This window comes from Ochotona curzoniae, unplaced genomic scaffold, assembly GCF_017591425.1.
Source record: "Ochotona curzoniae isolate NIBS_2020 unplaced genomic scaffold, NIBS_Ocur_1.0 contig_4558, whole genome shotgun sequence".
Lineage (NCBI taxonomy): Eukaryota > Metazoa > Chordata > Mammalia > Lagomorpha > Ochotonidae > Ochotona > Ochotona curzoniae.
This window is the reverse complement of record NW_024466327.1, coordinates 534,591-547,220: the sequence shown is the minus strand read 5'-3', so window position 1 is coordinate 547,220 and position 12,630 is coordinate 534,591. Positions and strand designations below refer to the sequence as shown.

The following is a 12,630-nucleotide window of genomic DNA, read 5'->3' as shown; positions in this document are numbered from 1 at the left end:
CAAAAGTCTCTCTCCTGAAGCTCAGGCATTTGTTGATTATCCATGTTCTGTGTTACTTTCTGTTTAGTAGCATAATTTCACCTCACTTTCATAATATTTTTATAATATAACAAAGTCATTATTTTTACTTGTTGGTTTTAAAGGTTGCTTATTTAAAATTTACAACAGGATTTTTTTATTTACGCATATTATTTTAGCCTTTACATATCTGAAATAATTTTTACCTTTTTTTCAGTTATTTCCTGGTTTATTTTATCTCTGTGGGTTTTCTAGTTCTCATTTGTGTGGTTTGCTCATATATATTATGTCCTTAAGTTCTTTTAGTCTTTTGAAACTAAATTATAGATTTCTGTTATGGGGAAGTGTGTTACCATGTTTTCCCTTTTTCTTCTTCTTCTAATAACCATATGTGAGATTTGACTGTGATTCTTTTCTGCTGTTTATTTTTGTGCAAAATGATTTTTCTTCAACTTTTACAAAGGCAAAATAGAGCAAGAGAGCTTTTGTACTTATACAACTCTAGAGCGCCCTCTTCAGTTATTTTCATATTTTCAAGAAAATGGCATTGGTACTTTTTAAAGACCTACTGTTTTTTATTTGTATTTAAATGTCTCTTATCTTGTTTCAATGACCTTATTTTAAAATGTAGAGTTAAATTTCAATCTAGAAATTGAAGTTAGAGAAATCTGGAAATTTCTAATGTAATTGAATATCTACCATCTACACTGAAATTTTTTATCTTTAACTGTTTTCATTCAGAGGCTCCAGCATATCTCATAGATCTGATGCATGATAAAAATAATGAAATCAGAAAGGTCTGCGATAATACATTAGATATTATAGCGGTAAGTAATTATAATTTCAACATAAATTGTAGTAGATTTCATTTTGGGAATTAAAAGTTATAAACTTATTTTAAGCTATCATTGACTATAAATGTAACTTTATGTTTTAGGACTGTTCAGGAAAGACAATAATACTAAATTTATTTTCTAGACATTAAATCCATTGGTTTTCAAGTTTCAACCAGAAACTCCTCAAGGATTGTACATATTCAGGCTGATCTACCTCTCACCTCTCTGTAGGAACAGTGACTGTGGTTATAGGTTTTCAGAATGCATACAGTCAGCTTTGCGGTTTAACAGTTAAACATAAATTGTGTCATTCACTTTTAGATACTTGGTAATGTTTGGCAGATTTCTAGATTTATAAGTTGCATTTGGGTAATGGGAAATATAGCATTCATGACTTAAAAGGTTTTTTTAAAAATCCTTGAGTAGAGGGATATTAAAGTGGATAATCTAAGGAACTTGCTAACGCTGGTAACTTCTCTGCACAAATTACGCTGCCCACCATCACTTCTGCTTGTAGGCCTTCGACTGGGGTGCGCTAGATGCTGGCTTACTTTGAATATTGATTTTCCTGTGCTACATACTTTGCTTCCTTCATTGAATTGGATTGATTCACCTTTTAAAATGTTTCTTCCTTATAACCTACTCAGTAATTTCACACTAACTTAGATCAGGTGTTTGGCCTAGTTATGATGCCTTTTGCATAGCCAGCATCCAATGAGCAACTGAGTTTGAGTCCCCACTCCACTGCTCCTCTCATTTTCCTACTGTTGTGTACCCTGAGAGGCAGCAGATGATGACTGATGTTGTTGGGTCCCTGCTACACACATGAGAAACCTGGAGTACTGCTTCCTAGATTCAACTGAAACCTTATTCCTAGTTTAGAACTTAATGGTAGCATTGACATGTGAGCTTTGCTCCTTAAGGATAGAGGAATTGTATTATGAAATCCTTGTTCTCCCAAACTATTTTATACATATTGGCATCTGGTCACAGAGCTTTTGAACACAAAATAATACTCTTAGAGAATAACATCATGGCTATGTACTCTTTTGTAATAGATCACTGTGTTATATGAGGAATACATTATTAGAATAAGAAACTTCATAAAGTACTATATGTTTTTAATCTACCTTATTTTGATGAAAGACATATGTGAGATGATAGGTGTAGGTTTACTTAGTAAGTGTCTTTAGCTTATAGTCAAAGCTAATGATGATTCAAAAAATATGGCCAATTCTTATAAAAGAATATTAAATATTAAAGCTGAGTTGGGCATATATATTATGTATATTACATATTACACATATATTATTTTATAATATTTAATATTATTTTAAGGAAGCAGTGGTAGATCTTTCATCCCCTGGTTCCTCCCCAAAATGCGAGGCCTGTCCAAAGCTAGAAAAACCTAAAACTCATCCTCAGTCTCCCGGATGGCTGGCAGGGATCCATGTAGCCTAGCTGTCTGCTGCCAGCCAAAGTGCACAGTAATAGGAAACTGCAGCAAAGTAAAGGATCTGGGACTCAGACAATGCATTTTAACATGGTATACATTCTAAGCAACAGCTGCGCACCAAACACCTGCCCTCAAGTTTCTTCTTAAACTTGAGTTGTTCCTATCCTGTGTCTCCACTCTCCAGTCAAGGGTGGTCCAAAGCCTTGGGACCTTGTTCCTGCATAGGAGACTCAAAGTGGCTCTTGGCATTTGGCTTCGAATCAGCTCAGCGCCAGCCGTTGTGCCTGCTTGGGGAGTGAATCAGTAGACAGAAGATCTTCCTCTCTGTCTCTCTTCCTCTCTCTATCTAACTGTCAAATAAAAATAAAATAAATCTTTTTTTTTAAATCTTCTCTTTCTAGAACCATATATTTTTAATGCATTTTGTTTCATTTCTTCATTTGCCCCACCCCACTTGCAACCTTTGCTAATTCTTGCTGCTCTGTTGCTATATTGTGATACTAAAGTAACCCTGCCCTACATTTCTTTAATTTTACATTGCTGATTAAACAATCTTTGGAGGCTTCCACATCCTACAATGAATTTTATAAGGAATACTTTGGATATTATACCAAGTAATTTCTGGATGATTTCATGCTTCAGGAAACTTTAGCCTAAAAAAGTACTTAGAGGGCCCGGCGTGGTGGCGCAAGTGGTTAAGTCCTCGCCTTGCACGCCCGGGATCCCATATGGGCGCCGGTTCTAATCCCGGCAGCCCCGCTTCCCTTCCAGCTCCCTGCCTGTGGCCTGGGAAAGCAGTCGAGGACGGCCCAAAGCTTTGGGAACCTGCACCCGCGTGGGAGACCCGGAAGAGGCTCCTGGCTTTGGATCGGCATAGTATCGGCCCGTTGCGGCTCACTTGGGGAGTGAATCATCGGACGGAAGATCTTCCTCTCTGTCTCTCCTCTCTGTATATCTGCCTTTCCAATAAAAAATAATAAACATAAATCTTTAAAAAAAAAAAGTACTTAGAAAATCTAAGTTTAACAGTCCCAGTTTCTAGAAGAAACATCCCACCCTTCTAGTGGAAGACTTATTTCCTCACCTTTCCATGCATGTTTCTGAAAGACAGGAAGCATCTATATCAATTTTAGCTTGACAGTAGGGAATTGTCATATATAGCCAAATATTTTTCTCCGCCTCTTTGTTCATTCAGTTTCTTGTCTTAGATACAGTCATTTGTATTACTAAAGTAGCAGCTTGACCTTATTTAACAGTACATCTGGACACTATTTTCAATTATAATTCTGCCTGCTAAATCAAGCAAATTCTATAGCTATTGAAGATCTATTTTACAACAGTTATTTTAAAGATGATAGAAATATGTATGTATATATAAAGCACCTATCACATGATGAATATTCAATGTTTTTGTTTAAGCTAGACCATAATTTAAATTCAAGTCTAGTCATCAAAAGATTTATATATCAAAAAAATATTTTAACATTTACCTTCCTTGTGACAATTAAATATCTGTATTACTTTCTTATTATTTTAATTTTTAAAAATAACATTGGAAGATTATCCATTCATCATTTGAAATTTAACTGTTAGAAGTTATTTAGAAATGTATTTTTGCCAGATATATTACAGTTCGGTTTATATTGGAAGTTGTCCTGCAAAGTGGCTAGATTTAGCACTTTAAACTTCATGTTGTACCCACTAATTGCACAAGACAATTAACTGAGGGACCTGTATTAGGACCTTTAAATAGGAAGTAGGAAGGTCTAACAGTTTGGAAAGCTTTATCTGTTAAATAGTCAGAGTCCATGATGACTTACTTGGATTTGGAATCAATTTATAAATTGTCAGACAAAAATTATACTCCTTTGTCTTGCTGAGCATCATAATGTGGAGACACTAGAAGTGTGAACCATTTATTTCATCCATGTGTGGAGACGGTTTCTCAGTTCGTCTTGGTAATAGCTGCCAATCTCTGATGCTTTAAGCCTAGGCTTTGTTATAGGTCACACCTAGGGGTGCTAATTGCTTGTCCTGAACTCTCTTAAAGAGTGAAACAAGAAGAAATTGACTTAACTTGAAGCAAAAGACACTTTGATCAGACTCGACAAATACAGTAAATTCTAGAAAAAGACTAACAAAGGAGAGTAGTCTTTGTCTAAATGGTACAGTAATGGTTAAGTGAACATTTTAAATGGTTCCCAAAAAACCTGCATAGGGACTTAGGCAAAGGACTTCTTAAGACTATTTATGTATCTAGCTTTTGATTTCCTATTATTGTCAGAATCACTATACTGGACAATAAAAATCTAAATTTGACTGAAAGAGTGGGAATCTGTGTCTCTCAAGGCCACTTTGTTTAAGCGCTGCTTTGCTACTCAAGACACTACATAATATCAAGAAAAATTACATAGCTTATAGCTCTCAGGGGGAAATATAGGCCTCTTAAGTAAAGAACCTGTCCCCCAAATTATATATGTATTATACTAGTGATTATATCCTTAACACCGTTAGTGGTAGTATTCTGGTATTAAGTGTGATTATGTAACAATAATTACATCATACAGCCCTCGTGTCCTCATCAGCTAGTTGCTTTGCAGCTTGATGAGGCTGAAAACGGAGTGTGAATACAGAGAAGAGCAGGGAGGCAGATGGAGAACCCTAGCTACTTAGTCTTCCAAAGCAATAACAAGCAAGTTGACCATAGCCTTTTCCTTCTAAACCTTGGGAATCACGAAAGGAAAAATTATACATCTAAGCTAAAGAGCATCTAAAAACCCAATTATATTTTTATTCTTTAGTATTCCCTCACCTTCATGTAAAATATGTGAGCTCAAAAGAAAATTTTCTCCCTTATGGATAAACATATTCCTCCATTGACATATCTGAGTTACCAAACATTAAGTACATCTTTATAAAGCATATACGATGCGTAGAACACCAAGACAGACAGTAGGAATACAACACTTGACACAAAGCCCCTAGAATAAGAGTTTACCATCTACACTATTGAAAACGTATCTTGAGAACACGAGGTTTCTCTTGTCTAAATATAAAGACTGGTGTTCCAGGAGCAATACTATTGTAAATTTTTCTGTGTTAGTGACACATTATTTGCAGATGTGTATGGAAACAGAAATACAAATGTTTTCTCTGATGAAATTGATATCTCTTGTCTTTCTCTTCTGAGACAGGCAAGTGTTTCATTGGTGCAGTGACTGATTTGAATGAGATTTTGAAACAAAATGAGATTTTGAAACAAGATTTTGAATTGCAGTTCTTGTTTTATGCTAACTCACATGGGAATCATGTTTTGATAAATTTTAATTAATGCCTAGCCCTGGTACTTTAACATTGGAAAATAAGGTATTGTCTTCCCCTAATGTCATATAAAGATTGTCATTAAGACTTGTCTGTTAACATGAGATAAATCCTCAAAGGTCATGGTCCTCATTAAAATAGCAGGAAAGGGTCGCAAGACCAAAAAAAAAAAAAAAAAAAATCTGGATATATTAATGCTATTGCCAGCCAAGAAGAGTGCTTGTAAAAAGCATAAAAGCATCTCTCCATATTTTGAACATATGAGAGAAGTTTTTGTAAGGTTAAGGGTAGCATTAGGATTAGGACTCAAGCTTTTAAAAGTGCGGGTAGGTAAAATGGGTCGATGATAGTTTCTTTTTGTTGGCCTATGGGTTGGATAAGGACACAAAACAAGGTTTTTCAAATGAATTATTGACAGAAACTTCTAACATATATTTGCAGAGCAGTTAGAACTTGTTTCTGCTTCTTTTGCAGTCTTGGAAAATTTTAACTTCTTAATATAGGTTTGACATTTTTGTATGTATGCTTTTCCATGCAGTCCAACTGGAGTTCAGTAGGATAGGCTTGATTAGCTATCTGTCTTATTTTTTTTTATGTTGCATAAGCAAAGAGACAGGAATTTAGGATATTTTCTAGCTTCTTTGAACTTAACACAATTTGTGTGTATGTGAATGTATATATCTTCACTTTTCCTGAGGCATTTTATTTTTTAAATTATTAGTAGTTGGACTGAGAGGCTCTGAAGCATAGGATGAATGAGAACATTGATCATTTCTTACTTAAATAAATTTCATTTAGTTTTATCTGTTCATTTGTGTTCTGGCTTGGCATGGTACATGACATAATATTGCACAGGTTAGCCTCCCCAGTGGTTGGAAAATGCCGTCTTCAAGACTAAGGGTCAACATTCAAGACAATATTGTTGAGAAATAATATGTACATAAAAATATTTTACTGTGTCCTGTTTAGTCAGGTGTATATCTGTATATGTGTGTCATTGAGAGAATTATTTCCTGAGATATAAAAAATATCCTTCTAGTGGCTACTATGTTAATCTTAATGAGCAACTAAATTACTTTAGGCCTGGTTTAATTTAGCATGAAGATTGTATTAAATAAGCCATATTACAGTCTCAATTAGGGGGCTGCCACATTAAAGAGGAAAGTAAAATCTGTTTTCCATCAGTTATGTCAGAACAGAAAGCAGATCTATGTAGCTCTGTGTTATCCTATAGCGTGTTAATCAGATACAAGGTGTGACGGAAACCAGTGACAAAGAGTTTCCCTGATAGTGAACAGGCTCTGATAATGGGCTGGTTAAGTCTTCATAATGTTTCAGTGTTTTAAGTAGTAAACAAAATGATGTAGGACTTCAAAAGGGGTGGCACATTCCATGTAAAATCAAACCATAGTCCTTCATGACACTTTAGAATTTAAATGAACTGATGAATGCTTAAGATCCTAATGTTGGGATTTGAGACAAAAATGGAAGAAACATATCTTCCTTTAAATATGGGGGAAGCTTAAGTCTCAAAACCAGGACACAAGGCTGTGCATCTTATAAAAAGTACTGCTTCAAAAGTGGGAAAAAAATAACTGTACCTAGGGTATTTCCAGAAAAACTTTTTTTAAAGTATATGATTATAATTGGACTGGGAATTCTCATAGTCATTTCCTGACATGGTTGCAGGGTACAAGGGAGGAATAGATAATATAAGATAGGGATGTTAGACAGAGTTTATTTTAACTGATATGTGTTTAAATTTGATTTTGAAATTTGACACTGGATATTCATCTGGAGTTATTGCTTAATTTTTTGAAGAAATTTGCCCATTTTGCCTAAATTTTCATTCATTTGAGATGATTATTTTAGCACTTGTCTGAAGCAATGATGAGAATCATAACATTAAGTTTTAGATTTGTTTAACCTTATGAATGAAACCTGAGACCCAGAAGTAAAACAATAAAGTATTTTTAGAAATTTAGTAATCTCTGGTTAGCAACAGAGGGAGGACTGGAAACTAACCTTCTAATTTCTCCTCATTTCCTAATCCACCGCCATTGAATTACAACATCTTAAATAATTAGTATCTATAAATTCGTGCTCCAAGATACAAATAAACTGTGACTTTGCCATGACAGTGAAACTGTATTCATTGACTATTTCCGGAGTGTGTATAGAAGGTAGCTGAGGCCAGAGATTTTGTCATGGGAAACCATACCTTTATTGTTTTGAAGATTCCCTTAAAAAGCCATACCTTTATTGTTTTGAAGATTCCCTTATCACATTTTTAATCTTAAAATGACCATTTAAATGAAACAATAGTAAGTAGGTAGCAGTGAATTTAATGTTTTGTTTATACAGATTTATTTTTTCACAGAGTACAGATTACATGCATTGGGAATCACCTCTACCCCAGGTTCTCCCCTCCTTTTATCTGTCCCCAATTTATTACAAAGGCCTAGTCATTTATTTCAATGTTACATGTTTAACTTTCTGATATATAAATGTATCATGACATGACAAGTATAGAAAAAGGAAGAAAGCAAAATAACAAAATGTAAAAGTATAATTAAAATATTATGAATCTTCTACTAAACTGAAAAGTTAACGTTTTCTTTTTAACCAGATTAACAGAGAGTAGGAGAGACAGAAAGATCTTCCATCCACTGGTTTTCTTTTCAAATGGCCAATGGCTAAAGCCAAGCCAATCTGAAATCTACCAGGAGCTTCTTCCAGGATTCCCACATGAGTGCAGGGGCACAAGGTTTGGGGCCATCTTTATTTTTACTATTTTATTTCTTTTATTGGATAGGCAGATCTACATAGAGAAAGAGATATGTCCACTGGTTCATTCCCCAGTGGAGCTGAACTGATCCAAAGCCAGGAGCCAGGAGGTTCTTCTAGGTCTCCCACAAGGTTGTAAGGCCCCAAGGCTTGGGGCCACCCTCTACTGCTTTTTTGGGTTGCCATCTACTGCTTTTCCAGGCCCAAAGCAAGGACCTGGATAGGAAGTGGAACAGCTGGGACATAAACCAGAGCACAAAATATATCCCAGTGTTTAGCAAGGTGAAGATTTAGTCATTGAGCCATTGCACTGGGCCTGAAAAGTTAGTTTTATTTATTTAGTTTTAAAATTTTTATCTAAAAGCCAGAGTGACAGAGAGACTGCTTCCATCTGCTGATTCAAATGTCTGCAAAAGCCTGAACTGGCCACACTGAAACCAGGAGCCTAGGACATCATATGGTTCTCTATGGGTGACAGGGACCCAAGCCTTTCCCATCATGTGCATGAACAGGAAGCTCAATCAGAAGCAGAGGCAAGGATACAGATGTCCCAAAGCCGTGGCTTAACATCCAGTGCCACAATGCACATATTCCAACCCCTGCAAACAGCTTTATGGCTCTTGAGTCAAGTGAAGCGAGCAGTTAAGAAACAACAATATATACCAGTATTTAATATGCCTTCATTATGATTTATAGTATTATAAGGCATGTGACTAACTTTTCTTGATGAAAAGCTAATTTGTATGCAGATATACTTCTCTGAAACATGCTGTGTTGTTTTGCTCTTATGCATTAGGAGCTTGAGCTCAATGACTACAGTAGGTTCATTCTTTTTTCCAACTATAAGGCTGCTTCAAATATGATGATATATCTGCTTACAGCTAACTATTTGAGCATATGCCAAGAGCCACATAGAAACCAAAAACTGTACTTTGAAAATAAAATTTTAAAGCAATTCAGAGTTATATAAAGCATTTAGGCTAAATTGCTTTGAAGCTGATCACAGTGTTAGCACATAATTAGGCAGCACAATATTTCATTTAATTTTGCGCACCCAGTATGACTCACCAAAATCAATTACCAACAAAACTGCTAATTGAAGCATCTCTGCTTATTATTTACAACTCCCTCTTTCCTACTACCCTTTTGAGTGTGGCTAGATCGGAAATAATATCACTGGGAACAAAATGTTGCACTTAGCAGACCAGCAGCTAATTCTTCCACTATCTAGGCTTAATCAACATTCACCTCATTCACAAAATCCTGGAGCTGAAAATTGACCTGAGAAGTCATTTGGTATAATCTCACTCGGTCAAGAGTCCATTCTCAGTGACCCTTACACATGTTCATTTATCTTCTGTTGAACAGTTTGTTCCACAGGCCTTGGGTTTAAATTACTGTAAAAGTCACAAATGGCTATAATCCCTGGGTCCAGTTACTTCAACATTCTGGGCCTCATTTTCTCCTTGGTAAAATGCCAGTAATTATAGCACCTGTTTTAGAAAGCTGATACTTGAATTCATGAATATTAATAGCTCTAAACACTTTATGTATTCTGTCATTTTATCAGAGCAGTCTGGGTGTGCCCAATGATTAGATGACTGTTTTAATTACTATCACATCTAATCAGTAACCACAAAAATTTTAAAGGTATGGTATTTGGTTTCGTTTATATCGCTTTCAAAAACAGGTTAACATTATACATAAACCTCGGGTGAAAGATCTTTAGTATTGCAAATACTGAAATTCTGTAAGTTGAATTGCAAATGTTTAATGAAAGTAAAATGCAATATTTATAATAGCTTTTATTCACTTTAGTTTTAAGTAATTATATTGGGAAATACATTGACAAGTAATAGGATATTAGGCACTATTACAAAAGGAAAGCCCAGTTAGTTTGGTGGAGGCAATATATGAAATATACATATATATATACACACACACACATATATATATTCTGTCTTCTCCAATTTAATAAAAAGGAAATGTCTATTTTTTTAATGTGCAATACGGAGCATACAGTCTAACAGTTAAAGCTACTTACAGACTTATTGATAAATTCTTACGTTGTGCAAACTAAATTGAACTTTTAAAATTTTAATGAGAAAATGTAATAAATATCTGCTGTAAAATTCCATACATTTTTTTACATCCCAGGTATTTATTCTCTAGTGATTTTTTTCCTTGAACTTAAGTTAGGTAAAAATTCAGCATTTGACTAGAATATATGTTTTATCCACCTCCTGCTTAACAAGGCTTTTGCTTGGCACCCTTTTGACTCTCATTTTAGACAGGTATAACTGTATATTTCAAGAAATGACATAGGAATTTAAAAGTAAGCACTCTAGAGTTACGAAAGCAAAATATATGTGGAATTTTTTCCATGTATCATTGTATCTATCGTTAAGTGTTCATACTAGTCACAAATAACCATGACTTACGGAAAAGGTCCGATGATCAATGGATTGTAACTGTAGCTGAATTTAGGAGCTGTGCCTGTTTGTTCTTCAGAGGCGTTTACCAAGAACTTTTTATGTTACAAGTGCTCCACTTCTGAGGCAGCTCCTGCTAACGTGCCTGGGAAAGCAGCAGAAACTGTCCCAGGTGTCTGAACCCCTGCACCCTCGTGGGAGAGCCAGATGGAGTTCCTGTACCTCACTGCCGGCGTTCGGGGAGTGAATCCCAACCGATTCAAGATCTCTGCACGATGTCTCTGTCCCACTCTGTCCAAAAATGCCTTTCAAATCAGAAAATAGTTTCAAACAATGCTTCAGAGTCCACAATTTTTTGAGTATCATGTTCATGCTGAAAATGTCTGGGATTTAAGGCTATTTTGGATTTTGGTTCACTAAATAAGAAAATACTGTATAATTGAAACAACAAAATTAAATCATGCTATTTTTTGTAGTAAACCATTTCAGCAATTAAAGGAAATTTTTTCTGGTGATTCTTACGCCCAAATCAGTAATCTGTACTGATGGCATAACAAATGAGGTCATTTGAAGGATAGCCTCCTGTCCACTAATGCCAGAAATAATTGTAGGCACAAGAAATACCTAGAAGCTAAAGTCTGGTTACTTACCTAAACTCTTAGAAATATTTAGATAACATTCAGGTGTTATTTTGTAAAATTTAAACTTCTCTGGTGACTGTCATTGGCATTATTGATTACTAGTCCAGATATTTCCTTAATATATGTATCTAATTCCTTTTTAGTAGTTATAGACAGGTTTGTTTGTTTTTTATTATTCCCTTTAACCCAAATGAAAACCCTTACAGTTTTCTTCTCATGTCATAAAGTGTCGCTGCCTAAGTTCCAAAGCAGAAACTATATACCAATAGTTGCCTACTTGTTTTCCCATAGGAATATGATGAAGAATGGGCTAAGAAAATTCAGAGCGAGAAGTTCCGCTGGCATAATTCTCAGTGGCTGGAAATGGTGGAGAGTCGTCAGATGGATGAGAGTGAGCAGTATCTGTATGGTGATGACCGAATTGAGCCATACATCCATGAGGGAGATATTCTCGAAAGACCTGACCTTTTCTACAACTCAGGTACGGTGATGAGCAAGACAATAACAAGCCCTGTGCCTGAGTGCTATAGTTGTGGGTTTTAGCCTGCCACCTTGCACACACTTCTGCTTTGTAAAAAAAAATCCCTTAGTATATAAATCATCTTTTGTTAATGGTTCCACGTGCAATGTATATGTTCAACAAACAAAGCCTATTAAAGCACTACTTTTTTTCCGAGTGGTTCTCCATAAAAAAAAAAAAAAGAAAGGAAAAAAAAAATCTGTGGTCAGGAAAATGAGTTACTCTGACAAGTTTCTTACTCTCCAGAATGTGAAACTGAAACTGACATCTTAAAGATTCTGACTTCTGTTGGAAAGTGTAGTATTCATTTTTCTCCAATCTGCATTTTTTAAAATGTATAAGCTATTATGATCATTTTCTATGTATGTAATCTTAAAAGTTTAATTTCTGCTGATTTTGCTTAAGTTTCAAATTACTAAATTATTTTCAAAGTGTTGAAAAGATTAAGGCACATTATAACAATCTTGTTTACCATCTAAACTGCTAATTTGTTCTACATAAAATTTAGTATTTCATATAGTAGATAACCATGTTGGTTCCTTTTTCCAGGGGTGAAATTTGGCATACAATTGGATAATTAAAAAATTTATACTGTAGCTTTTTGTGTTTTTCATTAATG

The 12,630-nt window shown here is 35.0% G+C and overlaps 1 protein-coding gene across 2 annotated transcripts in view; it reads left to right on the top strand.

The window, feature by feature from the left end:
* Positions 1 to 12,630, top strand: part of KIFAP3 (kinesin associated protein 3) — a 136,961-nt gene that overhangs the window by 78,216 nt on the left and 46,115 nt on the right. For both annotated transcript variants that reach the window (XM_040986822.1, XM_040986823.1), the window contains exons 17-18: positions 760 to 845; positions 11,783 to 11,972. In XM_040986822.1, coding sequence (XP_040842756.1) covers positions 760 to 845; positions 11,783 to 11,972 — 276 coding nt within the window. The remainder of the gene's footprint in view (positions 1 to 759; positions 846 to 11,782; positions 11,973 to 12,630) is intronic.